Genomic DNA, 27245 nt, shown 5'->3' with positions numbered 1-27245 from the left:
TGATATCACTTACATGTAGAATCTAAAAGAAAAATGATACAAATGAACTTATTTACAAAATAGAAACAGACTCACAGACTTCGAAAACAAACTTATGGTTACCAAAGGAGAAACGTAGCAGGGAGGGATAAGTTAGGAGTTTGGGATTAACAAATACACACTACTATATATAAAATAGATAAAATCAACAAGGACCTGCTGTACAGCACAGGGAACTCTATTCAATATTCTGTAATAATCTATATAGGAAAAGAATCTGAAAAAGAATGGATATATGTATATGTGTAACTGTATCACTTTGCTGTACACGTGAAACTAAACACAACCCTGTAAATCAGCTATACTCTAATATTAAATTTAAATTTTTAAAAAAGTTTTTGCTATATTTTTTCTAAATAAAAAATTAAAATTTAGGTATGCAAACCACACAGCCCAGTCCCCACTCCCAAGATCCTAATACACCTGCCAAGGAGGGCGTGCCTCTGCCCTGACCGAGAAGGGCCATTTCACAGTGAAAGGACAGAGTGACGCAGAATATGCCAGCGAGCGACGTCTCCGTGTCTACTATGAGACCTGCATTTAGAACGGACACGTAAGACCAGACGCGAGGAAATGCACACTCACCCAGTGTTTTCTGGATGTCGTTCTTGGCGGGAAGTAAAGATCCCCTGGCGTCTAACAACACTTCAGCTGTTTTTTTCAGTTTCTCTACAGCCACCTGCTGACTTGATATCTGTCCCTGTAGAGCCTGGAGGATTGAACGCCTCAATTATATTCAGTAGGACTAAATAACAGATTTCCAGTACGAAAAAAAGATTCACAGTAAGATAAATTGGACAGAGCAGACGTGTCATCAGTAGAAGCTTACTCCAGAATTCTTAGAATAAGGCCAGTTATAAAGTGACATTAGCAAAACCATCAGCCAGTCGGGAACATTCAAGTTCAGTCCTGGAATAAACCCTCAGCATATGCTCATGATAACCGGCCTGATTCCTGATCCTGAAACCCTCCACCCTCAGCCTGAGTTCCCCTCAATCCCACTCCCAGACTCTACACAATACCCCCACACCACCAGAAAACAAAGACAAGTAAAAAACACACAAGCAGCAGAACCCCTTTGAGACCATTTCTGACTCCAGGGAAGGAGATAATTAAGGACTTGCACATCCTGACCCAATGCTGAGTCATATTTATTTCCATTAATGCAACAAAAGTTACTTAACATCTAACAAATTACAAAAAAGCTTGCTACGTTTTGTGAAAATACAAAAATCAAACAGACACAAAGCTTACCCATGGGGATCTTTCTAGTCTAAGGCAGGAAGTGGTAAGTGCCAAAGATGAATCAGAAAAAGGTTGAGGGGGGAGGACCTGGGAAGGGAGGAGGGGCCTCCTCCATGGGGTGGCCCTGGGGCAGGTCATGGGGAAGGTGTGGACTTGGGCGTCCTCCTGGGGCTGCATCATCACCCAGGTGGTACCTGAGCCTCTTCTTTCCTTCCCACCTGCAAACCAACCACAAGCCCTGACAATTTCACCTGCTTAATATTTTTTTCAAATCTGGCTCTGGTTCTGTATTTCTGAATCACTACAGGTCAATCTCTCACTTAACTGGAAGAAGCATCCTAACTGTGCCCCTGCCTCCAGTCTCTCCCCTGATACAGCCCCTGATATGTTTTATGGAAGATACATACCTGACTACACCACTCCCCTCTTAAAATCTTTCATAGCTTCCTCTTGCTTCAGAATAAAGGGGATACTGGAGCCTGCCATCAATTGTCCAAGGGAATCTATTCCTTAATTCTATCTTCAATCTCATCTTTCTCCCCATCCTGTTCCAGAAGCATCCCATGACACAGCTATCCCTCAGCGATTTGCTCTTGCTGGACCCAAGGCCCTAGCATCTCTACACACAGACCTTGGGAGGCGACCCTGAGCTTGGCTCTTACCTGTAACATTCAGCTAGGAGGCCTTCCCTGTCTCTCCTCACCCCGAGTTGGAGCACTGCCCCCAGAAGCTCCCACACATGCCCTGTGAATAACACTGCACTGATTTGTCTCTTCTATCAAACTGGAACCTCCCTGAGAACTAGAAATTGATAGTATTCAGCTTTCTATTATCACTGCCTAGCCCAGTGCTGGGCACATGGCATTAACGAAAGTTTCTGGAATAAACAACTGAATGAATAAGTAAATAAATGAAGATATCAAGTGTAAGGTTTTAAAAGGTCCCCCTCCATTTCAGCCTTCAACAACAACAAAAAGCAAATGTCTAAAGCCAATGGCAAAATGTTCCTCAATTAATTCTCATATCCAAGAAACTGTGATAATATACAGGCAGCTGTGCATATGTCCAAAGGCCCAACAATCTATGAGCAGCATGGGATCTGTGATCTGAATACCAGATCCTACAATTGTTCTAAGAGGCCAAAGAATCTGCATCAGAGTGATCAGTTTGGGAAATTCTCCCACAAGTTTAGTTTCAGTTAAGTGTAAGAAATTCCTCAAAATAGGAACTTGACCTATAACGGACTGAAGTCTAAGCCACACGTACAGCTTATTTGCATCACACAGTTATATAGGAAATGAAATAAATTTAAAAGCACCTCCCAAAATTATTTTTTAGAATGTGGGTTCCCCAAGGACAGACATAGGTTTTTTGAAGACACAAAGGGGTTAAAACCCTAACAGTGGGCCTAGAACATAAATGTCTCTGAATGAATAAATTTATGTAAAAGTGATCATGGTTTTATAAAACATCCAGTACCAAAGATGGCCCTACCTACCATCCTAAAACTTAGAAATGGATTACAAGAAAAGCACCTCTTCTTCACCTCTTCTCTTCAAAACATCCCATGCCTTTTCTCTTCATAATCATGTTCAAGAGAGTCAGTAGTTTTTAGCTCCTAACGTTATCAGGTTTTAATTTAGCTATGGTAGTGGTTTATAACACTACTTTGGGACAAAACTGCAGATTAAAGTATTCAAATGGGTGCCATATATTGTTTTTAATGGATTTCAATGAAATCAAAACATGAAAGAAGCATCTGTGACAGGGAACACTGCAAGATGATGACCTTGCTCTCCAGCCTGGACCAGAAAAGGGTGAAGTTTACAAAGCCGTGGGCACTCGTCCAGCTCATAAAAGTTTCCCGACATTCATCACCCTCCCAGAGATCAGAGCAAGCCTGGAAGGTTGATGTTGTCAATGTTACCTGGCCCCATGCCTGGCTCCAAACCCAGGCCTCTGGAAGGGTCCCAGGATCCTGCCTTTCTGTGCTTCGTATGAAGCTAAAATCTCGTTTTGTCCACTGATTATGAAGAGCATCATTCTAGCCCAGGGGTATCAGGCTGCTGACAACACAGCCAACAGCCACTTTAAAAATAATGCTAGTAGCAATGTGTTATTGGCCAAAAATGTTTCAAATGTACCCACTGGGTGCCCCAAATTACATTTATCATACAACAGAATATAAGTAGAAGTTAGTATTGTAAATGTAGAAAAGCCTGATTGTTTGGTAGTAGTCTTATGTGTTTGTATTACTGTTAAAAGAAAAATGATTGTAAGATGTTGGTAATAAAATGAAAGATATGGAGACTCCTTAATCCTCATAAAAATGTATCCTCTCTACCTTCTGAGATCATCTTTGAGGAAAACACATCCATATGCCAGGAACAACTTTAATCACGCATTTAATTCTAAAATTATGCTGTGGCTTAATTGGAATGAATTCGCCTTAGAGACGCTGCACTCTTTTGCTATTTCTTTGGCTGCCTGAGGACTAGAGGAGTCTTTTTCCTCAGCACATACCAAGGTAGTATTCCAGCTCTACAATTAATCCATGTTTCCATTTCATTAAAAAGCCATAGCATTCATTTCATTTTTTTGTTTGTTTGTTTTGCTTTAGTTAATTAAAACTACTTTTACACAGGATGTAAATCAGTTTGCTAATACAGACCTAACTTAAAATGTGTTATGTCTATTTCACAGTTTCTGATGCTAAAAATACCTAACTTCCTAATTAAATGTAATACAAGCAATCTTAATAATTATGCTGCTCCTGGCATTTCCTATTAAAATAATGGCCTTTTTGTCACACCATCTCCTCTGCCAACATATACTGCCCTTGGACCCGTCGTCCCGTGGGGACCGAAAGCTTTATTAAGACAGATCTGTTCTTGGGCTTGTCGGAAAGAGAGAGAAAAAAACAAACCAAAAAAAAAAAAAAAAGCCTCAAGACTGAAAATGCACCCCTGAAGTGGGGAAGCTGCATCAACTCAGGGCTGACCTGGCCCAGGACATGGCCCTGGTGCCTGTGTAGCGCTGGGTAAACTCCAGCCCAGGAAAACACAGAGCTCTCCATCTTTTCAGCCCCAGCCCCTCCTCCCTCCTCTCACCCCACGCTTCCTCCCCCTTCTCTCTGCTTGGCCTTAACCTATCACAGTTCACCCCAGGGTAAGGCAGCTTTCTTCCAGCCAGAAGACACTGGTCTCAGGCAATACCTAACATTAAGCTAAGTCAGTAGGGTATCTGTTTCCCTTGTTAACGCACAATAATGATTTCTGACTCTGTAACTAACAGATGCAACCAAATTCTGAAAGGCAGTAGTTTCCCTGGCATTACCGTGTTTGCTTTCTATCTAAGCAGAAATGAGCTATTGCTACCCACCTGCTAAAAGGAAGCACAGAAAAGATTTAAGACATGAAACTTTCAAACTCAAAATTATTGGTCATATGGAAGAAGAATAAAATTTTTCAAAACTTCTCTCCCCTCACATGAGGATTTTAAAATATGCTTGGAATGTAAGAAATGGCTAGACTCTCTCTGCCACTGTGGGTGGGGCTGAGACATTTACACAATTCCCCCCTCAAGTCTGAATGTTCAAAAGGGCAGGCGGCCTCTCTGAGAAGTGGGCAAGGTGATAACTGAAGTGTGTACTTCTGAGAATTGGGGGTAACCCAACAGAAACCCACACGGAGTGTGACAGTGACACCCCCTCCATCCCCCGGTCCATTCATGAACAAATGTTCATCAAGGACCTACGAGGGCCCAGGGATACAGCAGTGAACAAAACAGACCAAGCATCTGCCCTGTGGAGCTTGGTGGTAATGCAGGAGAAGACAATGAACAAGGATGGGAGGGGAGTCTGGGGGAGAATGGGTACATGTATATGTATATGTATGGCTGAGTTGCTTTGTTGTGCACCTGAAACTATCACAACGTTGTTAATCGGCTACACTCCAATATAAAATAATAAGTTAAAAAAAAAAAAAAAAGTGTAAAGGTCACAAGTGGCCCAGGCAGGACTGGTCTTTGCCTGGGGATGAGGAGGTGGGGAATACGAACCATGACAGCAATGTCAGACCAGCTAAACCACAGTAGAAGAAAGAGAAACGAACAGACATCAAGTTGTAACTCCCCCCAGAGGGAGACACACACCTTCCCATCCCTTCCTCCTCTGACCTTGGGGGAATGATCACAAAAGTGGGGGAGAGTGGAGGGCATTCCATGGGACTACCTTGGGGCTGGATCTCTCTTTTTCCTCTTTTTTTTACCTTCATTTCTTCTAGTTGCCTCTGCAGATTTTTAGGGTCCACGGCAACGGGTTCAGATAAGTGTCTGCTCGCCGTGGCCTCGCAAGCCTGGAGCCCAGAGAGAAGCCCACACGAAGCATCTTCATAGTGTTGGTATTTATCCACCAGATCTTTGAGGTTATTCCCAAGGACATTGCACTGAAAATCGAAAGAGAGAAGGGTGGGGATTAAAATCCACTACTTTTATATATAATCTTCAGGACCTATGGGTTACACCACCTGTGAAAAACCAGATTTCAACCAAAGTGAGCAAAAACTGTAGGGTGAAGATTTTCTCCTTTATAAGAAGACGCTTCCTCTAACAAGTCAAAAACTAACCAATTCAAAAACATCTGCACGAGGGCTGGATCTTAATCCAGAATGAAGGGTTTAGGTGTCAATCATCAGAGGGGGCTCGTCTCCATGGAGTTTACACACCACGTGTACAGTATGCATCAGATGGAAAGGTTTTCAAGGTGATTCATAAATCACTTCTATATGCTGCACAAGACTGATTAACACAAGGAGGGCAAATAATCTAGACCAGAAGGAAGCCAAGGCCAACAGCCAACGATGCTTTTCAAGACATTTGTGCAGCCTGGTCAGCTTATATTCTAAACAGGGACATGTTTTCTCAGTTTTGCTTTTTTTAAAACAAAATTCTCTTATTGGTCCACGAGAATAATAAAATTGAAACAGTCTGTTAGCCATTAAGTATTAAAATAATACACAGACCAAATATATGTGTAAAACGAATTCCTCGTGAAGGGGGTTATCTGAGAGGAAGCTTCAGTTCTCAAGCTTCAGAGGCTGCAAACAGCAAACCACTGTTTAGAGTCAAAATATACCCGCCACCTGCTGGGCAAAAGAGGTATTACAGAGTTTTACAGCTAGGGCTGCCTGGAAATCACCCCAAATGAACTTAATAAATAACTTTACGTTCCTAATCTTTAAACATATTTTTCAGAAGTAAAGCAGATGAATAAGACTGAGGGAAGTAGGATGAAAATGCTTTATTTTCCCTGCTTCAGTTTTCAGATTTCTTGCTTCTAATTCCAAAACTAAAGAGGACAGAACGAAAACTACACGCACAGACTCCTCATGCCTTAAAATGAAACTACCTTACTGCACAGAAAAGGAAACTATCAATAAAATGAAAAGACAACCTACGGAATTTGCAAACGATGCAACCGGCAAGGGCTTAATTTCCAAAATATACAAACAGCTCATACAACTCAACAACAAAAAAACAAACAACCCAATCAAAAAATGGGAAGGAGAACGATAGACGTTTCTCCAAAGACACACAGATGGCCAAGAGGCACAGGAAAAGATGCTCAACATCGCTATTTAACAGAGAAATGCAAATCAAAGCTACAATGAGGTATCACCTCACACCGGTCAGAATGGCCATCATCAAAAAGTCTACAAAAAATAAATGCTGGAGAGGGTGTGGAGAAAAGGGAACCCTCCTGCACTGTTGGTGGGAATGTAAATTGATACAGCCACTATGGAGAACAGTATGGAGGGTCCTTAAAAAACTAAAAATAGAGCTACCATATGATCCTGCAACCCCACTCCTGGTCATATACCCAGACAAAACTATAATTCAAAAAGATGTGCACCCCTGTGTTCATAGCAGAACTATTTACAATAGCCAGGACTTGGAAGCAACCTAAATGTCCACCGACAGATGAATGGATAAAGAAGACGTGGTACATATATACAATGGAATATTGCTTAGGCATAATAATGAACAAAGTAATATCATTTGCAGCAACACGGATGGACCTAGAGATGATCACAGTAAGTAAAGTAAGTCAGAAAGAGAAAGACAAATACCATATGATATCACTTATATGTGGAATCTAAAATATGACACGAATGAAGTTATCTAGGAAATAGAAACAGACTCACAGATATAGAGAACAGACCTGTGGTTGCCAAGGTGGAGTGGGGTGGGGAGAGAAGGATTCAGAGTCTGGGATGAGCAGATGCAAACTATTATATAAGGATGGATAAACAACAAGGTCCTACTTTATAGCACAGGGAACTATAGTCAATATCCTGAGATAAACCATAATGAAAAGAATATGAAAAGGAATATATATATATGTATAAATGAAACACTTTGCTGTATAGCAGAAATTAACATAACATTGTAAATCGACTGTACTTCAATTTTAAAAAAATGAAATTACCTTTGTGTAGAGGGACCTGAAGCGGTCAGTGGCGCGGTCCAGCCTGCCCTGGACTTCCCTGTGGGTGGCAGAGGTGTCCAGGTGGCCCCGCTCCACCCGGTCGCCTCCCTCTCTCCTGCTGCAAGACTTGGCTGCTTCCAACACTCTGTTTCCAGAGATCGTGATGTACCTCAAGTCTCCTTTGTGTGAAATGACATCTTCTGAGAAGCTCTTCTGCCTCTTCAGTTTGGCCGTCAGACCACCGAGGTCATCGGCACCTGCTTCCAGGTTCTCCAGCTCTTGTTCTGACTGCTGCAGCCACTGCTCAAACTCGCCGTAGTCGGCGTCGAACTTCTCCAGCTCCTCCTGCAGGGAGTGGGTCAGCCGCATCCTCTTCTCCGACTCGGCCAGCGTGCTTTCGTAACGCGCCTTCAGCTCCTTGACGTTCCTCTGCAGCTTCTCCTTTTCTTCCGGGCAGAGGTGGTGGCCCTGCTTCTCCAGCAAGGCCTGGGCCGCCTGGGTGGCCACAAGGACAGCTTGGTGCTGGGCCGCGAGCTCCGCGTGCCGGGCCTGCGGGAGAGCAGATCAGGCATCACGTGGATGCAGGACCCACAGACCCAGGACCCACAGGCCTGCTTCCCATCAACCTGTCTAGGGTGCCCACTGTTGCCCTCTTAATGGTGAACTTCCTAAAAGCAAAAGCTGCTTTGTGAGCAGCTAATTTTAAAATCTAATTTTAAAATTTCCAATCTTCTCTGGAAAGTACTGTTTTTGAGAAGTTTGGAAAAAATGGAACAAATTTCTGTTCCAGCCTTAAAACAAGCATCTACAATGTGCTCTCATTTTACTCATCCCTTCCTTACGAGCCCCTGAAGGGACTGTCAATGTCTTTACCTAATTATTGATCAAGGAAGTACAATATTTTTTCTTACGAAATGATCCTGAAAAGATATTTAATAGGAAAAAAATAATCTATAATTTGAAACCTATAAAAACACTACGATAATCAGTAAGCAAGAACAACATACATTCGGAGAAGCCCAAAGGAAGTTAGAGGAACACGTATAATAAAGGAGCATCTTGGAGCTACTCAGCTGACTGGGTCTCAGTTTCCTGCATGTGGAAGAGGGGACATTAACCCTACACATCACAGGTTTGCTGAAAGGAGCACAGGAAACCGCACACAGAGAACGCTGCCTGTTGAGCCCGGCACATGTCAGGGATCAAAGTCCACCCTGGAGGCAAGAGCAGAGCGTCTGGCAGGTCACAGGTGTGGGGCAGAAAGGTCACAGGTGTGCACAGCTACCCGCCCTCAGCCCTCAGCCGTGTGGGCCTCAGCGGCTAGAGTCCCTTCCTCTCCAGCCATAACCAGCTTCTTCCATCCACCCCAATATGCCATTAAAATGTGGTAAACAGCATAACGGAAAAGAATATAGAAAAGAATGCATACATATGTATAACTGAATCACTTTGCTGTACAGCAGAAACTAATACAACATTATAAATCAACTCTACTTCAATTTTTAAAAAAAAGCATAGTAATCCTTTTGGGCCATCTTCCACATTTCTTGTAATGGCTTACGTGGAGCCATACAGCCTGATCCCATCACCTCCGAGCTCCCTCTCCGACCTGGCCCTTCCCCATCCCCACACCACACACTCGGCCTCCCACCTCTACCCCACCCCAACCCGTGGGCACGTCTGGACCTCTTTCTCCAGCTGTTCTCTTGTCCGGTTCCGGCTCTCCCCTCAGACACCTGCCTGCAACCCCTACCTCCTCTGAGTCTTTGCAGGAATCTCATCCCCTCGTGTGGACCTACTCTGACGAGCCTATTAACCCTGAAAGGTGGTCCCACCCCATCCGCCCACCCGTACCTAACTTGGCAAAAAGTTACCACCTTCCAGCATCCCACAGAATTTGGATGTTCACTGCCTGCCCTATCATCGTCACCCCCCCAGCAGGCAAGCACCAAGACAGGGAATTTATTTTGCTCACTACCTAGAACAGGGCACTCAGGGGCTGAGAAAATCTCACTCTATGCCATCAAGTGAAAAGGGCCGAGAAGCACCGCTGTGGGACAGCTGTTCCCGTGAAGTCTGATCCCAGCCGCCAGCCGAGAACAGACTCATCAATCCTTGTCCCCTCGTCTGTGACAATACCTGACACACAGTGGGCACAGGACAAATACTTTTGTCTAAATAACTTTTCTCCCGCAGGCTTTTCTCTCTCTTCGGTATTTGAATTATATTCATACACCATCTCCATCTGGTAGGTCAGACAGATGTATATAAGACCTATAAAGTCACCTGACCCATCCCTTCCTTTTACAGATGAGGGGAGACAGGCTGCAGGAGGAGAAGCACTGGGCCCAGGACACGTAGCACAGAGAGTGAGTATGAGAGCCCTCGTGTCTCCCGAGCCTCTGGACCATCTCTCCACTTTGCCAGGAGAGCAGGAATTTGTGAAGCACTTTCAGATTCTCCTACTCTTAGCAGTGAAAAGTCCAGAAGGCAAACTTCATGCTGTGGCTAAAAACAAGTGTTTCCGGTAAGGCACCTGTATGTCTGGGTCCACCCTGGTATTCTTCACTCCTTTGGTCAAGTTCCTAACCTTTCCTAACTCCTTTGTACCTGACTCACAGGTTCCTTTAGGAATTCATTAGATTTTTCATTTTAAGACACAATTACAGTCAGGTTCTGGAATAGCCCCTTGAAATTGTGATGTAATGAATATCCCAGCTCTTCTGGTTTCCTTTCTACTTCCCGTACTAGAAGAGCTTCACAGAAAGCATTCTATTCCCAAGACACCAAAGACAAAGACTCGGAGGCAAACAGCAGAACTGCAAATGTTCCCGAGGCCCAGGCATCTGCCCATCAAAAGCCACACACTGAAATAAAATGATCAACTATGTGACTCTTTAAAAATGGCTTTCAAATGTTCCCTTGGCTCCTGTAGCAGCATTAATGTTAGCCCTAGATTTTTCACGCAGTGAATTTTCACTCCTCTTCTCAGCCACAGCCTTCACCAAAAAGATGACCTGAAGTCTGGAGAGAACTTGAGTAAACTCAGGAGGGCACAGCAAGCCCGGGCTGGAATTTAGCAGAGGGACTGAGCTCACAGCCTAGTTTAAAATCCCAACTCCATCCCTTACTAAAAGTGTAACCTCAGGCAAGACACCTCATTCTGTAAGTTACAGTTTCCCCATCTGTAAAATGAGAATAAGAATAACATTAATAATAATAATTTCATCACCATAATAATGATATTCTCATTTGACAGAGCAGTGGGGAGAACTAAATGAACAGAGTAATGAATCACGATGGGAAGAGCTTGGAAGAGTGCCTGGCCCACTGTCACTGCTCTACGAACATTAGCTATTATTGTTATTTCTATTAATTCCTTACAACTCTGCTTCATGGAGAAGAACACCACATCCAGTGATGTATTTCCCACTGTTTTTCACTTGCTTAGAATTCTCACCGTAACTTACATGGACATACTGATGACCGTAAAACAAAGACTTTACTCTCAAGGGTCCCTGAGGTTTGAAAAGATAACTCGCGTGTTAAGTGCTTCCTGTCTTTACAGACCTGAAAATAGACTTTAACAAGATCATCTGTTGAAAACCACTCACCTTCATCTTCTGGTACTGCTGGTTCAGGTTCTCCTTGGTGGTCCCTAAGTGCCCGTCAACCTCCACATCCAACAGGTTACCATTCACTTCATCCTCTTCTCCCACCACCGACTTGCCACCACCCTCTTGAAAATGGGTCCCGTTCTGTTCAATGACCTGTTTCTGTTCCATCCCTGCCCTTCCTGAGTCTCTGTCAACATTTGCCAACCAGTCCAAAAGGTTTTCGATTTTGGTTTTGCTCTCTTCCAGCTGCTTTACAGCTGCAACCTAGGCAGGAAAGGTCACAATAGATAACCTTGAACGTGGGCCGAGGCAAGACTTTCCAAAAGCAAATACTTAAATCGTTGAAAATCAGAGTAGGGAAATTAAACCAGACCCACAATGAAAACTGAACACACTGAAATTAAGCCTTACAGCGACAGGCAGTTACCCTGAAGTTTCCACTGTTCTTAAAAACACATTCCGAAGTTTTAACTGTAATTAATGGACCTCACACATTTCACAAGTAGAAAGCCTGACAATCCCACTTAAATTGTTTTTAAAAGTTTAACAAAGCCTACAAACTACTATGTATAAAATAAATAAGCTACTAAGATATATTGTACAACCCAGGGAAGATAGCCAATATTTTATAATAACTCGAAATGGAGTATAACCTTTAAAAATTATGAATCACTATGTTGTGTACCTAACACATATAATATTGCACATCAACTATACCTCAATAAAAAAATTTTTTTTTAAAGTTCAACAAAGCCAATTCTTCAAACTTTGTAGTATTTGGTCAATTGCATACATGAAAACCCAGAATTCTAGTCTCTGGTGCTAATCATCACTTATGACCACCTGATACCACGTAATAAATCAAGGTGCTGTTACACTCATCATTTTCAACAGAGCCGTAAGAACAGAGTATCACATATTTGAGTAAGGACCTTTTCCGTTTCTTCCTTGATTGCTGTCGTCACAACTTTATCCAGGTCTTTTTTCGACTGTTCTGCCTTTAAATTAAGCTGTTCACACTTTATCTTAGCTTCATTAAGTTTCTGTTCAATCAGAGCCTTATCTTCTCGTGACAGTTTTTCACCACTCTCTTTTAAGAACTTCTCTGTGTTTTTCACTATTTCTGCCAATGCCTGTGCACTTCCTTGCATATCTTTCTGTAATTCCTTATAACACAAAAGAAAAATAAAATCTTAGTAAATTACTACCTATTTAATTCTTCCACAATTGTAATTCTAAAACGGGGTAGGGGGGTGCAGAGAAGAATCTAGCACATACAGGTTGAAAAAGCATATTCAATACTGTTAATTTGAGTTGGTTTATTTAAATCACAATATTTAATATAATTTGAAACCTCAAAGAACATTAAAGAAAGGTATGAGATTTGCATGTTTAACAAATGGATGTGGTTTGTAAAACACTGAAAATTAAGTATTTACAAATGTAATCTATACAGATTTGCACATACCAGATTTTTTTACATTATGTGAGTACATTTATAAAAGCTTTTAAATACATGGTAATATTATCTGTTCTGTTTTTAAACATTTAATTTTAACATATATGTACTGCTCAGGATAAAAACAAATAGTTCTCAAAGTTATGAGCTAAATTATTCCTAATGTAATTTCTATATTAAGATGATGACTTCTTCTAAATACCAGAACTCTATAAAATAAAATGTTTGCTTCTTTGCCCTAGCTGCTAGGAAGCTCAGAGTAAGATCTCTCCTCAACAGTTACAGCTTTCCTTCTTCTGGAGTTCTCTAAGTAATTTTTCCTCCTTTACACTTTCATTCTCTATAGAGTACTATGTTTAACTCTTCATATTATTTTTCTCCATAGTTTTATTTTAAGCCTCCCCAAATTTTTCCAGGAAATATTTGAATTGAAAGAGATACTGTCCAGTTTTCCCAGCACCACTTAGTGAAGAGACTGTCTTTTCCCCATTGCATATTTTTGCCTCCTGTGGTGTAGATTAAGTGACCATAGCTGTGTGAGTTTATCTCTGGGCTATTTATCCTGTTCCATTGATCTCTGTGTCTGTTTTTGTGCCAGTACCATACTGTTTTATTACTATAGCATTGTAGGATAGTTTGAAATCCAGGAGTATGATAACTCTAGCTTTGTTCTTTCTCAAAGTTGCTCTGGCTATTTGGGGTCTTTTGTGGTTCCATATAAATTTTAGGATTATTTGTTCCAGTTCTGTGAAACATGTCATGGGTATTTCGATAGGGATCACAATGAATCTGTAGATTTCTTTGAGTGGTATGGACATTTTAACAATATTAATTCTTCTAATCCATGAATGCTATGTATAGAATACAAAAAACACAAGGATATATTGTACAGCACAGAGAATGCAGCCAATATGTTAGAATAATTTTAAATGGTGTATCATCTATTGTGTTGGCCAAAAAGTTCGTTCTGGTTTTTCCGTAAGATGTTACAGGAAAACCCGAAGGAACTTTTTGGCCAACCCAATATTAAATGTTGAATCACTGTGCTGTACATCTGAAACTAATATAATATTGTAAATCAACTATACTTTAAAATAAATAAATATTTTTTAAAAAAGAAAGAGACACTCTTCACTGAGCCACTACTATATGACATTAACTGTGCTGGTCACTTCACATAAAATATTTATTTAAGTCTGACAATAACGTGGCAGTGGAAGTTTGAGCAAAGGCAGTGAGGCCCAGAGAGATTAAGTTACAAAGCTGACAATGTGTAGAGTCTGGGATTGGAACCTGGGTGATCTCGTTACAATGAGAATGTTCTTTCTCCTGACACCAAAATAAAACTTTCTTTATCTGTCATTATTGTTTGTTCCTTCAGTGAAAAAAAAAACAAATTCCAGAGAACAGTGAAAGGAATAGGATGGGGCTAAGAAAGAAAAAGAACCCCAAATCGTGGCTATGTCTCCTGATTTGCAAGTGAGTTGGGCTTCAACAGATCCAGATTCTAACTCATCATACAAGGTATTTCCACTATCAAATCTCCTTTATATCACCTCCACTCGATGTCTCACCAAAAAAAAAAGCCAGGAAAATTACCTGGCTTGTTGGAGCTGGACGTATGACTCTTTGTATAAAGTTTCAAGCTCAGGTCTGGGGGCGCCTTGGGTTCACCTTTGCCTCCAAAAAGCTAAAATGATGACTACTTTCCAATAACCTGAACTGCTTTCCAAATACTAGTAATCAGTCTTAACATCACCTCGACCCACTAATGCAAAGCTAGATTCTACCTCCTGCTTGGACTGGTACTTCTTTAACTCAGCCGTGCCGTCTCCAATCATGAAGGCTTCCTGGTGACCAATGAGGCGGTTTTCGGTTTGGGTGAGGAGGTCACAGATGCCCTGGAGTTTCTCTCTGTACTCCTGCTGACGCTCCTCCACCATCTGAAGGGAGCAAAAGCAAAGCCTCGTGAATGCGGTCACCAACTCACTACTGTCATAGCTCTTTACAAGAACACATTTTGCAAGTTTCCTCTACATAAGCTCTCCTAAGTATGCTGTAAACATGATAGCAGTGGGGTACACACTGAGCAAGGGACACAGAAAGTGAGAGCATGTCTCATGTACAAGGAAGGAGATCCCGTTTGGATGACACAGCTCAACAGAACACTGGCCACGCATATGTGTAAGAGATGGAGCTTCTGACCGACAGGAAGAAACAGCCCACTTTCTGAAGCTCTTGAAACCTGCGACACACACAATTAAGTCTGCAAAAGGATACCAAAACAGAAGTTAGGCGTGATTTGTCTGTTAAAATATTCGATACGTGTAAACAGGTTACCATGCTGGAGACCATGCTTGTGCTTCCAGAAGTGATCAAAGGAGCCTTGCACGCAATATCTCTCCTTAATCACTGTGGCTAATTCCATCCCCACCTCTGCTCATTATTGCTATTGGATGGACCACCTCGATATAATTCGTTAAATCACCCTAAGAGATTGCATCTTTTGTTTTCCTTTTATATAAATACTAGTTATTCATTCTATAGCCATATAGCCATAGATCATGTTGACACATGCCAGGCAAGGTCCTGAGGGTTTTAAATTCTTTCATCAGTGCCCACAATACTACCAGGCAAGCACTGCTACAATTTCCAATTTCCCAATGAGAAAACTGGTTCAGTGACTTGCCCTGGGCCCCACAGCAAGTGAGTGGTATAAATGGGATGTAAACTCAGGCAGCCTGGCTCCAGAGCCTGGCCCTACCCTGCCATGCCCGCCCACCTCCCAAAGGGAAAAGACACCCTTAACCTTCTCTATCCACATGTTCATCAATTTATCCCTGGAAATTTCTCAATGCATCCACATTTTCTCCTCCTAGAAAAAAAATCAAAACTCTCCTCTAAAAACAGTAGTTTGAGGGAGGTCATGAAAGTTAAAAGCAACTAATTATAGCCTTCTTATGGCACACAGTACTTTTACATATTGTAGGATCGCTATATTATACCCTGTTCACTCATTGCCAGTCCAGAAAATCTCTCCTGTCTTCTCTTATCCACAACCCCTGGGGTTTACATTACAGGTTTCACACTGAAGACCTAAATACCAAGAATCCCCACTCCGCAAAGAGAGGCGGACCTTCTGACGATCGAGATCTTGTTCTAGCTGTAACTGAGCCTCTAAATGTTCCACCTGGGTAGTTACTGATTCCTGCACGTCAAGGAGACCCTTCTGAGTTGTATTTAAGAGCCTCAGCAGTTGTCTGCTTTGGGCGGGAGACAGATCTTGTGCGTGTTCAGAGATGAAGAACTGCACGTCAAAGGCAGTGGTCTCCAGCTGCGTTTTGGTGTGTCCGAGATCTTTTAACACATTCTGTGAACAAAGTAGTATGAGTTACCAACAGTGAGTTAAGCCACAATAGAACGTTTCTATTAACAATAACATTTATTATAAAATATGCTTCTTCTATCAGGGATTCAAGCTTTTATTGACATTTTTTCACAATTCACTGAGTCAAGTCATTCATTCGTCCTGAATGGTAGTGATGAAATTATTTCAATACTATGGTCATTAATACATTAAAAAATAATCCCTCTCAGAATACATTAACCTTGTCTGGCAGAGTTACTTGACATGTAACTCCGCCAAAAGGTAAAGATCTAACTTGTGTACGTTTAGCACATTGAAGGGAAACATCATTAAAAAACTGAATGGATAAAGAAGATGTGGCACGTATATACAATGGAATATTACTCAGCCACAAAAAGAAACGAAGTTGAGTTATTTCTAATGAGGTGGATGGACCTAGAGTCTGTCATACAGAGTGAAGTCAGAAAGAGAAAAACAAATACTTTATGCTAACACATATATATGGAATCTAAAAAAAAATGGTTCTGAAGAACCTAGGGGCAGGACAAGAATAAAGACGCAGACGTAGAGAATGAACTTGAGGACACAGGGAGGGGGAAGGGTAAGCTGGGACGAAGTGAGAGAGTGGCATGGACATATATACACTACCAAATGTAAAATAGGTAGCTAGTGAGAAGCAGCCACATAGCACAGGGAGATCAGCTCAGTGCTTTGTGACCACCTAGAGGGGTGGGATAAGGGAGGATGGGAGGGAGACACAAGAGGGAGGAGATATGGGGATGTATGTATATGTATAGCTGATTCACTCTGTTATACAGCAGAAACTAACACACCATGGTAAAGCAATTATACTCCAATAAAGATGTTAAAAAAATATATTCCTTGCTAATATTTATAATATCCATGTAATTGTGGCAGCACATACACGAGACCGTAGGAATTTAAAACATAAATCCAATAGGCCAGAATTTCAGTTTTCTGACTTGCAGGCCAGGAGTGTCACTGCCCGCCATTCATGAGGGATGCTGTTCACATTAAGAATTGGGGGGGAAAGGCATGACAAAAATGATTAATACCATGAAGCAGCTACAGGGCTGATTTAAATGATTATGTCTCTATGTGACTGATACATACATAAATACATAAATATCAACCTCAACATGCAGCGGTAGTAAGAGTTTTATAAAGGCTGCAGGGACCTCATCAGAATGACATCTGTAAGGTTGTGATTATTTTATATCTGAGTCAGCTGTGAACAAACACATCTTAGAGAAAAAGGAAATAATCCTTTATAGCTTCAGCAGAGTCACATTTTTTCTAAACCTTTGTTACATTAAATCCGCAGGTTTTCTGACGTCCTTGGTCGTACTGACTTTGATACTTGCCTTGAGAAACTCCAAGCTTTGCTTTACGTGTCCAGTATCTTGAACCATCACGACCTCCACATCCTTCACAGATGTGCTCGTCTCTGATATCCAACGTGAGAACAACTGAAGTTTGTGCAGAAATGCTTCATGGGAAACTGCTAGTTTAGACTAGAAAACAAAATTGCGTGTTCATTTCTGTCTGTCCCCAAATTTCAAATTCCTACAAATAATGATCCTGTGTTAAGAGCTTAACAGTTTATCATCTTATGACTAAATTTTCAAACCCTCAATTTTCTCCCAAACACTAGTTCTGACTCAGTGTGAGACGGTCTGGTACCTACCACCTTGGAGTCGATAGCCAGCGTGATGTGGTTCATTCTTTCCGAAGACAAGGCATGGAGGGAAGAGAAGGCCATCTGCAGACTCTGGAGGCTTACACTCAGGTCCTCGAGATGTCCCCTGGGGAAGTCACCTGGCAGAGACTTTAAAAACTCCTCTGCCAGCATCATGTCTTTTCTTAAAATCACACCAATTGGAGCCAATCCCAATTCAAATGTCTGCAAAAAATACACATCTCAGATATATCTAGTGAGAAACACAAATATAACTAATACTCAAAATATAAAAATGCTCTTTTTAATTTTCCAAATTAATATCAGCTGACTACCCTCCATAACCGGCAGCAGACAATTCTTACCTCTAGCTGTTTAAATTGGTTCTTCAAAGCTTCTAGATTGTTATCCAGAGAATCCTGGTTACCTAAGGGAGGCCTCATATCTTGAAGCAACGCCAAATACTCGCACATCTTTGATCTGTGCTGTAAACACTGCTGTAGCTCATTGGAAAACTAAACACAAATGTGGACATGTCAATTCAATAGGCTTTATGCAGATTTTTCAAGCAAATAAAATGTATGGGATTATTCCCAAATGCAGTAAAGTCCACTTACTTGTTCCATCAAGCCGTCTCCAGAAGCCATGTCTTTTGACCCTGAAATACATTCCAAACAGTTTGGGGATTCAGCGCATAGCTCCTCCAGCCTCCCGCCTCTTGGCAATGCTGCTGCACAGACAGGAGAGTTTTCTGGTCCATTTTCTTTCATATTTTGTAAATTAAGGGAATGGGGGTTTTCTCTCTTGCTGTTAAGATAATCAAGAATGTGTGGCTTTTCATCCATCATCTCAGAAGCTGTAGATGAGTTTTGATTCAATTCTCCACCCTGTCCTCCTTTCTCTGAATATCCATCAGCAAGCAGCTTGCAGAAAACATTTTCAAGTTGCAGAGGAAGAACTTCAGGTGTCCCACCTCTTTCCTCTAGATCACACTCCATCTGAGTTAATTCTTTCATCAATTCAAATGCTCCTGTAATTTTCTGGCTATACTGATTTTGCTTAAGTATATCGAGAAGCAGCTCAGACTTGAGGTTTGCAGTACAGAGCGGATCCTCTCTGCCCTCTGCTTTTAGTTCTGGTGAGTTATTCATGGGGGAAATGCCATAGTCACTGGTTTTAGAGTCGCCAGATGCACCAAATGCTTCACTTACCAATGATGATGAGCTAACTCTTTTAATTAAGTTTTGAATTGAAATGTTAGTATCTGCACAGGCTGAAGGTTCTCCAAGCTCTTGAGGATTCATATGACCTTCTTTCAATCTACCTTTTAAGATGTCCTTGACATCCTCAGTCAAGACCTGAGGTAACTCAGGAATCTGAACCTCGTTTTCCTGGACTCCTGGAGATGAGGCTGGTTCTTTTCGTGCCTGTTGCTCAGTTACTCCTTTCTCACTGTTCATTTCTAAGGATGAGCAGTCAGTGTTTAAAGTGTTACTGGCGTTATTTCTTATTCCATCTGCACAGAGTTCTGACTGCACGAAATCCGTATGTCTCCCAAGGCCTTCTGCATCTCTAAGAGGGAAGATCGAAGGTGCGCTTTCATCTCTTTCTGGTGTGAACTCAGGAATTTCTGATCCTCCTTCTGAGACACTTTCTTTAGTAGGAAGATCCTTCTGTTGGACCATCTCCTTTGGAGGTAAGTCTTCTTGGGCAAGAGCTGCCTTCTCTTTTGCATTAACGCCTAATTGCACGTGCTCATTCCTGGGAGGGGAAGCTACTAGAATACAGCTTGGGGTATCTTCATTTGGTTTCAGTATGTCTTTTGCGTTCAGATTTTTAGCACAATGTTTTAAATAAGTAAACAGATCAAACTCTTTTTCAGGTCCATCGGTGAATGAATCTTTCTCAATCCTTGTATTCCTTTCAGACAAGGTCATGTCTGAAGTCATGTCATCAGTGATCACTTGGGAAACTGAGGAATCGAATATTTCTTCATGATTCTCAAATTGAACGGGACTTTTGCTAACTATTGTTGGCAGATTCTTTGGTTCATCTTTAAGAGCTCCTGTTGCTTTTTTAAGGCTTCCTTCCTGATTATGTTCTTCACTGTGTGTGATGTGTGGGAATGGAAACGGACTATTAACTAAATCAAGACTCTCCCTTGTACTTTTACTGGGCAAAAGTCTGAGACATTTATTATCTTCTACAGGACCTTCTATAAGCACTTCTCCTTTACCTGCACACATTTTATGAACCAGTGTTTCATCTTCTATTAGTATATTGTTTTCGTCAGCTCTCATTTTAATTAGATCTTTTCCATTGCCTTGAGGATCTTTGTCACTTACAGAGACTCTGGATGACAAATGGCTTTCCTCTGCAGGTTTTACTATTAAACTGGGCTCAGAACAAACGTCTTTATCAGAAGATGAGTCACCCTGAAGTGTCACAGTCTCATAATATGGATTTCCACCTTTCACAGAGTCCATAGATTCTGGCCCTTGAATCAACTTAACCCCTGTGTTCTTTAGATCATCCGCTAGTTCAGAAGTTGAACCAACACTAGTATTATGTAAAACACCAACAGGGCTTAAAGCGTTTTCCGATTCAGTGTCTTTCATGACAGACAGCAATTTATCCTTAAGGACCATCTCATGATTGAACAGATCTTTGCTTTTTCGAACAACCTCAGTTGCATACTCTGGAACGTTACTTCTTTCAGGAACCAAGCTACTTTTACTACTTGATTCTGGCTGCAAAACATTAACACTTTGCTGTTGTTCCAAAGAATTTTGATCTGGGAGAATCGTTTTATTGCTACTTGGACTTGCATGGCTGTTTCCCGGTTTGGGTGCAGTGGTGACACACACGGGGACATCCACATCCTCAGCCTCGTCCTGGCACATGGGCTTTCCAGCCTCACCTCCTGCTCCTTCTTCTTGGGCATCACCACCACCATCGTCATCATCGTCGTCCTGATCATTACTGTCACACTCAGAGTCCCCATAACTTTCTTCATTTTGCACAGAATCTAAACGATCAGGATCAGATTTAAATTCTTGTCCAGTTACGTACTCTTCTCTCCCTCTCCAACAGCCAGCATCCTCAGAATTTAACGGAGTCCTGAAGCTCTCTTTTCTTCCTACAATTTCATGGTCAGTCAATGAGTCAGACTTGTCACCTTCAAGGTCATCTGTGCTGTCTCTTTCTGATACGATTTCCATCAACCATCCATTCACCTCATAGGAGGCAAGTGAATTTAAATGGATTCTTTCACCAGAATCGAATTCTGCTTTCTCAGCAACTATGAGAAAATCTTGCAGAGACTGTGCTTCTCCCCTCACACCTAAGCTATCAACCAGTCCCCCTTGGGTCCCCAAAGAATGTTCATCCTCTTTAGAAACATCATAAAAAGCCTCTCCAGGAGGAGCGGCCCAGTCATCTTCCTCTGGCAGCGTGTCATGGTCCTCGGGCTGCAGACAATCATGGTCATCACCTTCCAGAGGCAGGGAATCATGGGCATCATCTTCAAACAAGGGCGTGTCATAAAAGTCAGCATCGCTGTCTGTATCTGTTTCTGTGTCGCTCTGCTGATCACCCAGCAGTGATGTTTCATAGTCCCCAGCACTGGCGCTGACAGTTTCTTCAAATGATGGGGTATGAATGTGAGCCATGTTGATGTGATGACTACCACCCCTCAGGGGCGGGGCACAGTAGGACCCTTCCACCGCGGACTCACTTTGCTCGTCTTCGGGTTCCTGATGAGAAGCAGCAAGCATTTTTCCATCATTCTGATCTTGTACCTGAGGATTACTATAACCAATACTGAAAGATTTGTGTACAGTGTGTTCTCCCTGTAAACTGATGTTGATAGCTGCAATTCCCAGAAACTGGTCTTGAAATTCTTCTCTTATTCTTTGACCCAATAACACGGTTTGGTCATTGAATGGCAACATAGAGGCTTCACATTTATTTCCATTGTTCTCTGCGGTGTGTGCATCATGAAAACTTCCCTGACCGGTCCTCAGTTTATCATGACTTAACAAGGCACTCAGCCTGGGGGAATAGTCCAAGAGAGTTGAACCCCTGCTAATATTATCTTCATTCACCGTTTCATTCAAATCACAGATTCTACTAGCTTTTGATTTTACTATAGGACTTCTCAAATCACTTGCAAAGTTTTGAAGGTTTTTAGAATGACTACATTCATCTGCATGTTCCTTTGTTTCTATTTGGCTTTGATTTTCACCGTTTTCAAGTTTGTCTTCAGAGTCTTGTCTGAGCAGGCTAACTTCAGCAAATCCAGGCTCTGTTAAATGTGATATCAAACTATGAACACACAGGCTGGATGAAGCCTTAACTTTATAATCAGTTGCTAGCATATCTGCCACGTTTTCTGACTGGCAAAATTCACTCCTGGTAACATTAGTTCCCAGTTCCTGAAACTCTTCATCTATGGCATTTTCAGAGGTTCCTTTACGTTTAAGTTCTCTGCAATGACATCTATCAAAACTACCTGGTGTAGCTGTACTTTCACTCGTTTCTTTACTTGCAGCATTATTCAGAAATACACCAGGGAGTCTTATGACATCAAGACATTCTTTTACAGGCGTGTTCTCATCAATTTCTGCACCACAGCCTTCCAGGAGCATCCCGACAGCATCATTCAAGTCTCCATCGTACAGCAAAAGCCTCTGCCCTGTGTTTGCATCCATATAGCTATTTATCATCAAATAAGACAGGAATAATCTTTTAGTCTGTTCTGAGCTCTGAGTTACCACTGGCTCTTCTCCATCAAAAACATCTTCTTCTTGCCTGTAATCATGGACCATGGATGGTTGGAATTTACAAAAAGAGAGCCATCTTCTGGAATTTTCACAAGCTTCAAAATCTCCCAAATCTGGCATTTTATCGGGCAGCGTTATACTTTTTAAAATCGATGCTGTGTGATTATCTATGATTCCGAGTTGCGCGGCAACGTCCAAACCAATGACTTGAGATGTTTCTGGAATGTAAAGAGCAGCGATCTTCTGCCTGCCGTTCAGGATCTTAGACGCCAATTCATTGGTAATCAACTCCTGCTGCAGGGAAGAAGATGTAGGGAATATCTCCCCAGAGTGAGGCCAGATGAGGCCCACGTAGCCTCGCTGAGCCTCGAGCACCAGAAGGGCACTGCTGGATGTTATCAGATCACACTGGACTGCCTCATCGACAGTTAAACGCTTGGCGGGATTGCATTGGATGATTCCACCTGTTTCCACCTGGTAGGTGAAGATACTGTTGGCAGTGTCTCTGTCCATCACCCCCTCTGCCACGGCTTCTTCTACAGTCAGTCTCTGACCAGACTTGGAATGGATCAGACCTCCTGAAAGCAGCTGCGCACCCAGTAACCTGAACATGGTCTCACGGTCTATGAGGCCTTCGTGAGCTGCCCTTAAAATGCTTAAGTTTCTCCCACATTTTAACATTATCCTGCCTCCTTCTTGTGGCCTCACAGGCAGAAGCCGCACCCCTGTGTTTTCCTGTAAAATACTTCTTTGCATGATATCTATTAAAGACACCTTCTCAGAGGTGGAGGGGTCGATAAGATCTTTACACAGATTCTGCCGTTCCAGGATTTTAGAAAATAAGGCAGAGGAAACCAAGTGCTGCTGGAAAGCCTTCTGCAGGGTCAGCTGTTCTCCTGTGGCCGGAATAACGAGAGAGCCCGTGGAAAGCAGGATCTCAAGGACTCTGATGGCCATGGGTTCTGAGATCACACCTTCAGCCAGAGCATCCAGCACTGGAACCGTGGTGGACGACACAGCAGAAATAATCTCCTTCGTTTCACTGAGCTCTTGGAGTTGGCTAAGAACTTGCTCATCAATAAGGCCATGATTTTGGGCATCTTTGAGGTCAAAGCATGTTTTTAATTCTGGTGAAACAAGCCCAGAAATCATGAGCTGGGTCTCAAGCAATCGGATGCCCGTGTCATAATCAATGAGGCCTCTTAACACGGCCTGAAAGACAGAAAGGACTTCTCCCGTGCCCTGATCAATGGTGCCTGCGATGACTTTATCCAGCTGAAAGGAAAGCATGAAGTCTCAGTCAGTGACACGAGGGTGGGCAGGGCGTCATGAAACTTAGTTTGCATTTTCTTATAAAAAAGACACTTCGACATAAAAATCCTCTACTTACCGAGACGCGGCAAGGCTGTGAGTGTTAAGCAGCTCAAATGCACAAGTGATCTATGTCAGTGATCTATTCGAGAGCACAGGATGTGATAAAGCTTTGAAAACGACATGCATCTGTGAACTGAAAACTTCATATCGTGTACATTAAGAAGGTTAGTGAGGACACAGGAAATGATGAGGGTGAGGAAACAGGACACACACCTAGAAGGCAAACCATGCTCTCTGCAATCGGGTGAGATTAGTCTCCTGACACAAGAGAGAGTTTCAAACCCCATGCTATTGATGTTTACAGCATACAGACTTCTTCACAGATAGCCAAAACCCATGAGCCAGAAAAATTGTTACATACCCTCAAAATACAACAAATAGTATGTAAAGTACTCCAGGGAGTGAGGGAATTGAGTATAAAGGTAACTTTTCGAATACTGGATTTTGTGTTGAATATGTGTTGTCAAGTTTTAAAAGTTTAAGGATAGGCCAAATTTTAAGCTATTTCTGTTATATTTTAAGAAGATGCTAGAGCATCCTCGCTAAAACATATGGCCCAGTATTTCTCAAATAAATCTCATGGATATCTCTGAAAATCAGACAAATCCCCTAATACTCCAATGTCACCTTTAGAGGTGACTCACAGCCTATTTTATACCATCATATTTATATAGTAAAATATCTATCATATCTATATAACATATATCTATATAACAGTAGAGGAATGGCTTTGACAGAGAAGAGTTAGAAAAATGAATGATTCTTTCCTTTTACCATGCAAGGCAGAGATTAAGATGTCACAGAAATTGATGACAGCAAGTGTAAGACTGCATTTAATGGACAACACTGAAATCTCCTAGTACTTAAATAAACCCCACCCATGTTTCTTCCACGTACACAACTCAAGGTCATTTCTTTGTCATTGACATATATTTCTACAATCATGCAGTTAAACTAAGAGTCTTAAAACAGCCTCATGTTCTAAATAAATAACATTACCTTCTCCTCTACCTTTATATCTCCTAAGGTTTCTGATTGTTGTAGTTGTTTCAGAGATTCACTAAAGAATAAATTATAACTTTCTTGGAGAGTTTTCACTTGTTTTTCCAATTCATTTCTTTCTTCATCTGTCATTCTAAAATAACCAGAAAGTACGAAAAGACGAATATAAGTCTTCAAGTGATAAAGATGACACACTAGCCTCGATGATTTTGTAAAGAATACTTTCCTAAACTAGCATAGGGTCATAAAATATAATATAATCTCATACACAGATTACTCAGGTCTTAGAATGGTTGTATATGAAAATTAAGGATGGCCCTTATGACCCTAAAAACATCCAGGAATCCTTCTCTTGCCTGGAAAAGGATTAAAGGAAAAGAGTGTAAACTAATATATCAGCACCTCTCTAGCATACACAAATTTCTAAAATAACAACTGCCGTTATCTGACAGAGGGAAAGATCCCATTGTTAGTTCCAACATGGAAAAGGGACAAGTAAGGTACCATGACTCAAGGTGAAACTTGTTCAAGCAGAAGGATGAATAAAGAGGAAATTTATAAGGAAATTAACCCAATTTCCTTATAAATTTAACCTAAGGTACAATATAAAATAATTCTAGAGTAATTCTAAAGATGACAGACAAAAAATACTTAAGAAAAGCGTAGATTCCTTCCCTGCCTGAGGCATTAGCTGAAATATATGAAGTGCCTTGTTGCAAAAAGTAGGACCAAACCACTAGAAATTAAGTTGCCACAATTCCCAGCTAAGAAAATGAAGAACGTATTTACACACATTTTCCAAAAGGTAGGTCTTGGAGAGTAAGGACTACTCAGAATCAAGACTTGGCTTGGCATCTTTACAACTCACTAGCTACAGATCCTAAACTCTCTGAGCCTGTTTTCTCATCAGCAATATATGGGGATAATAAGTACATTTCAGGGTTTTGGTAAAGACCAAGAGTGACGAAAAGCGACAATTAAATAGCCAAGTTTATAGTCTTAGGTTATTATATTACTAAGTAAATTTGTGATTGAGTCCCATTTTTAAACTCTACATTGCAATTTACCATCCTCTACTTTGCTAAGAGTTTTGAAGACCACCCCCCTACTTCAAATAAAAGACCTAATGAAAACCAACATACTTGTCTCCGTGTTTAGCCAGAAAGAGCTGCATAGTTTGCAGTGCTTCAGATAACTGTTCCTTCTTGACTGATATTTCCTCACTGGAAATCTGCGAGGTAAAGAAAACACACTCAAGCTCTTCCTTCACAAAGACGAGACAACAGTCATTTTAAAAAACTCCAAGTTTCCATCAAGACCCACACGATGGGAATATTTTCAGGTGATCTGAGTCAATAACCCATCAGTTATTACTGGTTCGCAGGCCTGGATAAGAAGACTGCTTTATTGAGAATGCACGATGAAGGAAAGTCACTCCCTCTAACCCTAAGGCCATCATTTCCACGAGGAAATAATAATACCGCATGATATGGTTCTTGCATTTGTTCCGGCCCAACCACGAATAGAGAATGCCTTAATGATACCCCAGGTGGCCAGACGTTCAGCACTGGAAGAACATCACCATCCTCAAAAAGATACATGGGGTTTCCCTGGTGGCACAGTGGTTGAGAGTCTGCCTGCCGATGCAGGGGATGCGGGTTCGTGCTCCGATCCGGGAAGATCCCACATGCCGCAGAGCGGCTGGGCCCGTGAGCCATGGCCGCTGAGCCTGCACGTCCGGAGCCTGTGCTCCGCAACAGTAGAGGCCACAACAGTGGGAGGCCCACGTACCGCAAAAAAAAAAAAAAAAAAAAAAAAAAAGATACATGAACATGGAACAAAAACCTTCCCTTCCTTCCCCCAGGCTCCTGGATACAATGCTCCTTTGGAAAAAAAATTCCTCTCTAGAAGTATTCCTCTCTAGGTCTGCAGGTCAAGATTAAATAATTTCTATTACTAGGACTTCACTTGCAAAAGTCGCCTGTGACAGACAGAGAAATAAAATTGACCTGTTTACTTTCTCCTAATTCCTCTCTGTATCATTTCTGAAGACATAATATCAGAAAGTAAATGCCATTCTTTTAAGTGAGCGAAATGAAATGATGGGACAATGAAAAGGTGTATTTTCCCCAGACATATTCTACTGAGAGTCAACCTAAAGTCTATTTTTCA

At 41.7% G+C, this 27245-nt stretch overlaps 1 protein-coding gene across 8 annotated transcripts in view; it reads right to left on the bottom strand.

The window, feature by feature from the left end:
* The window catches only part of DST (dystonin), a 487209-nt gene that overhangs the window by 121660 nt on the left and 338304 nt on the right, over window positions 1–27245 (bottom strand). For 7 of the 8 annotated variants that reach the window (XM_081247515.1, XM_081247513.1, XM_081247514.1 and 4 more), the window contains 8 exons: window positions 26216–26304; window positions 25071–25206; window positions 14638–14790; window positions 12321–12554; window positions 11386–11652; window positions 7772–8320; window positions 5553–5729; window positions 625–748 (listed from right to left, as the gene is read on the bottom strand). In XM_081247515.1, the coding sequence (XP_081103641.1) occupies window positions 625–748; window positions 5553–5729; window positions 7772–8320; window positions 11386–11652; window positions 12321–12554; window positions 14638–14790; window positions 25071–25206; window positions 26216–26304 (1729 nt within the window). Of the gene's footprint in view, window positions 1–624; window positions 749–5552; window positions 5730–7771; window positions 8321–11385; window positions 11653–12320; window positions 12555–14637; window positions 14791–15983; window positions 16218–17599; window positions 17750–17922; window positions 18139–18278; window positions 18429–18530; window positions 23973–25070; window positions 25207–26215; window positions 26305–27245 lie in introns of all 8 variants that reach the window. The other variant, XM_081247517.1, reaches the window with a different exon arrangement.

This window comes from Mesoplodon bidens (genome assembly GCF_964165515.1).
Source record: "Mesoplodon bidens genome assembly, chromosome: 10".
In the NCBI taxonomy this organism is placed as follows: Eukaryota; Metazoa; Chordata; class Mammalia; order Artiodactyla; family Ziphiidae; genus Mesoplodon; species Mesoplodon bidens.
Note: the sequence above shows the minus strand (reverse complement) of the source record. Positions and strands in the feature narration are given on the sequence as shown.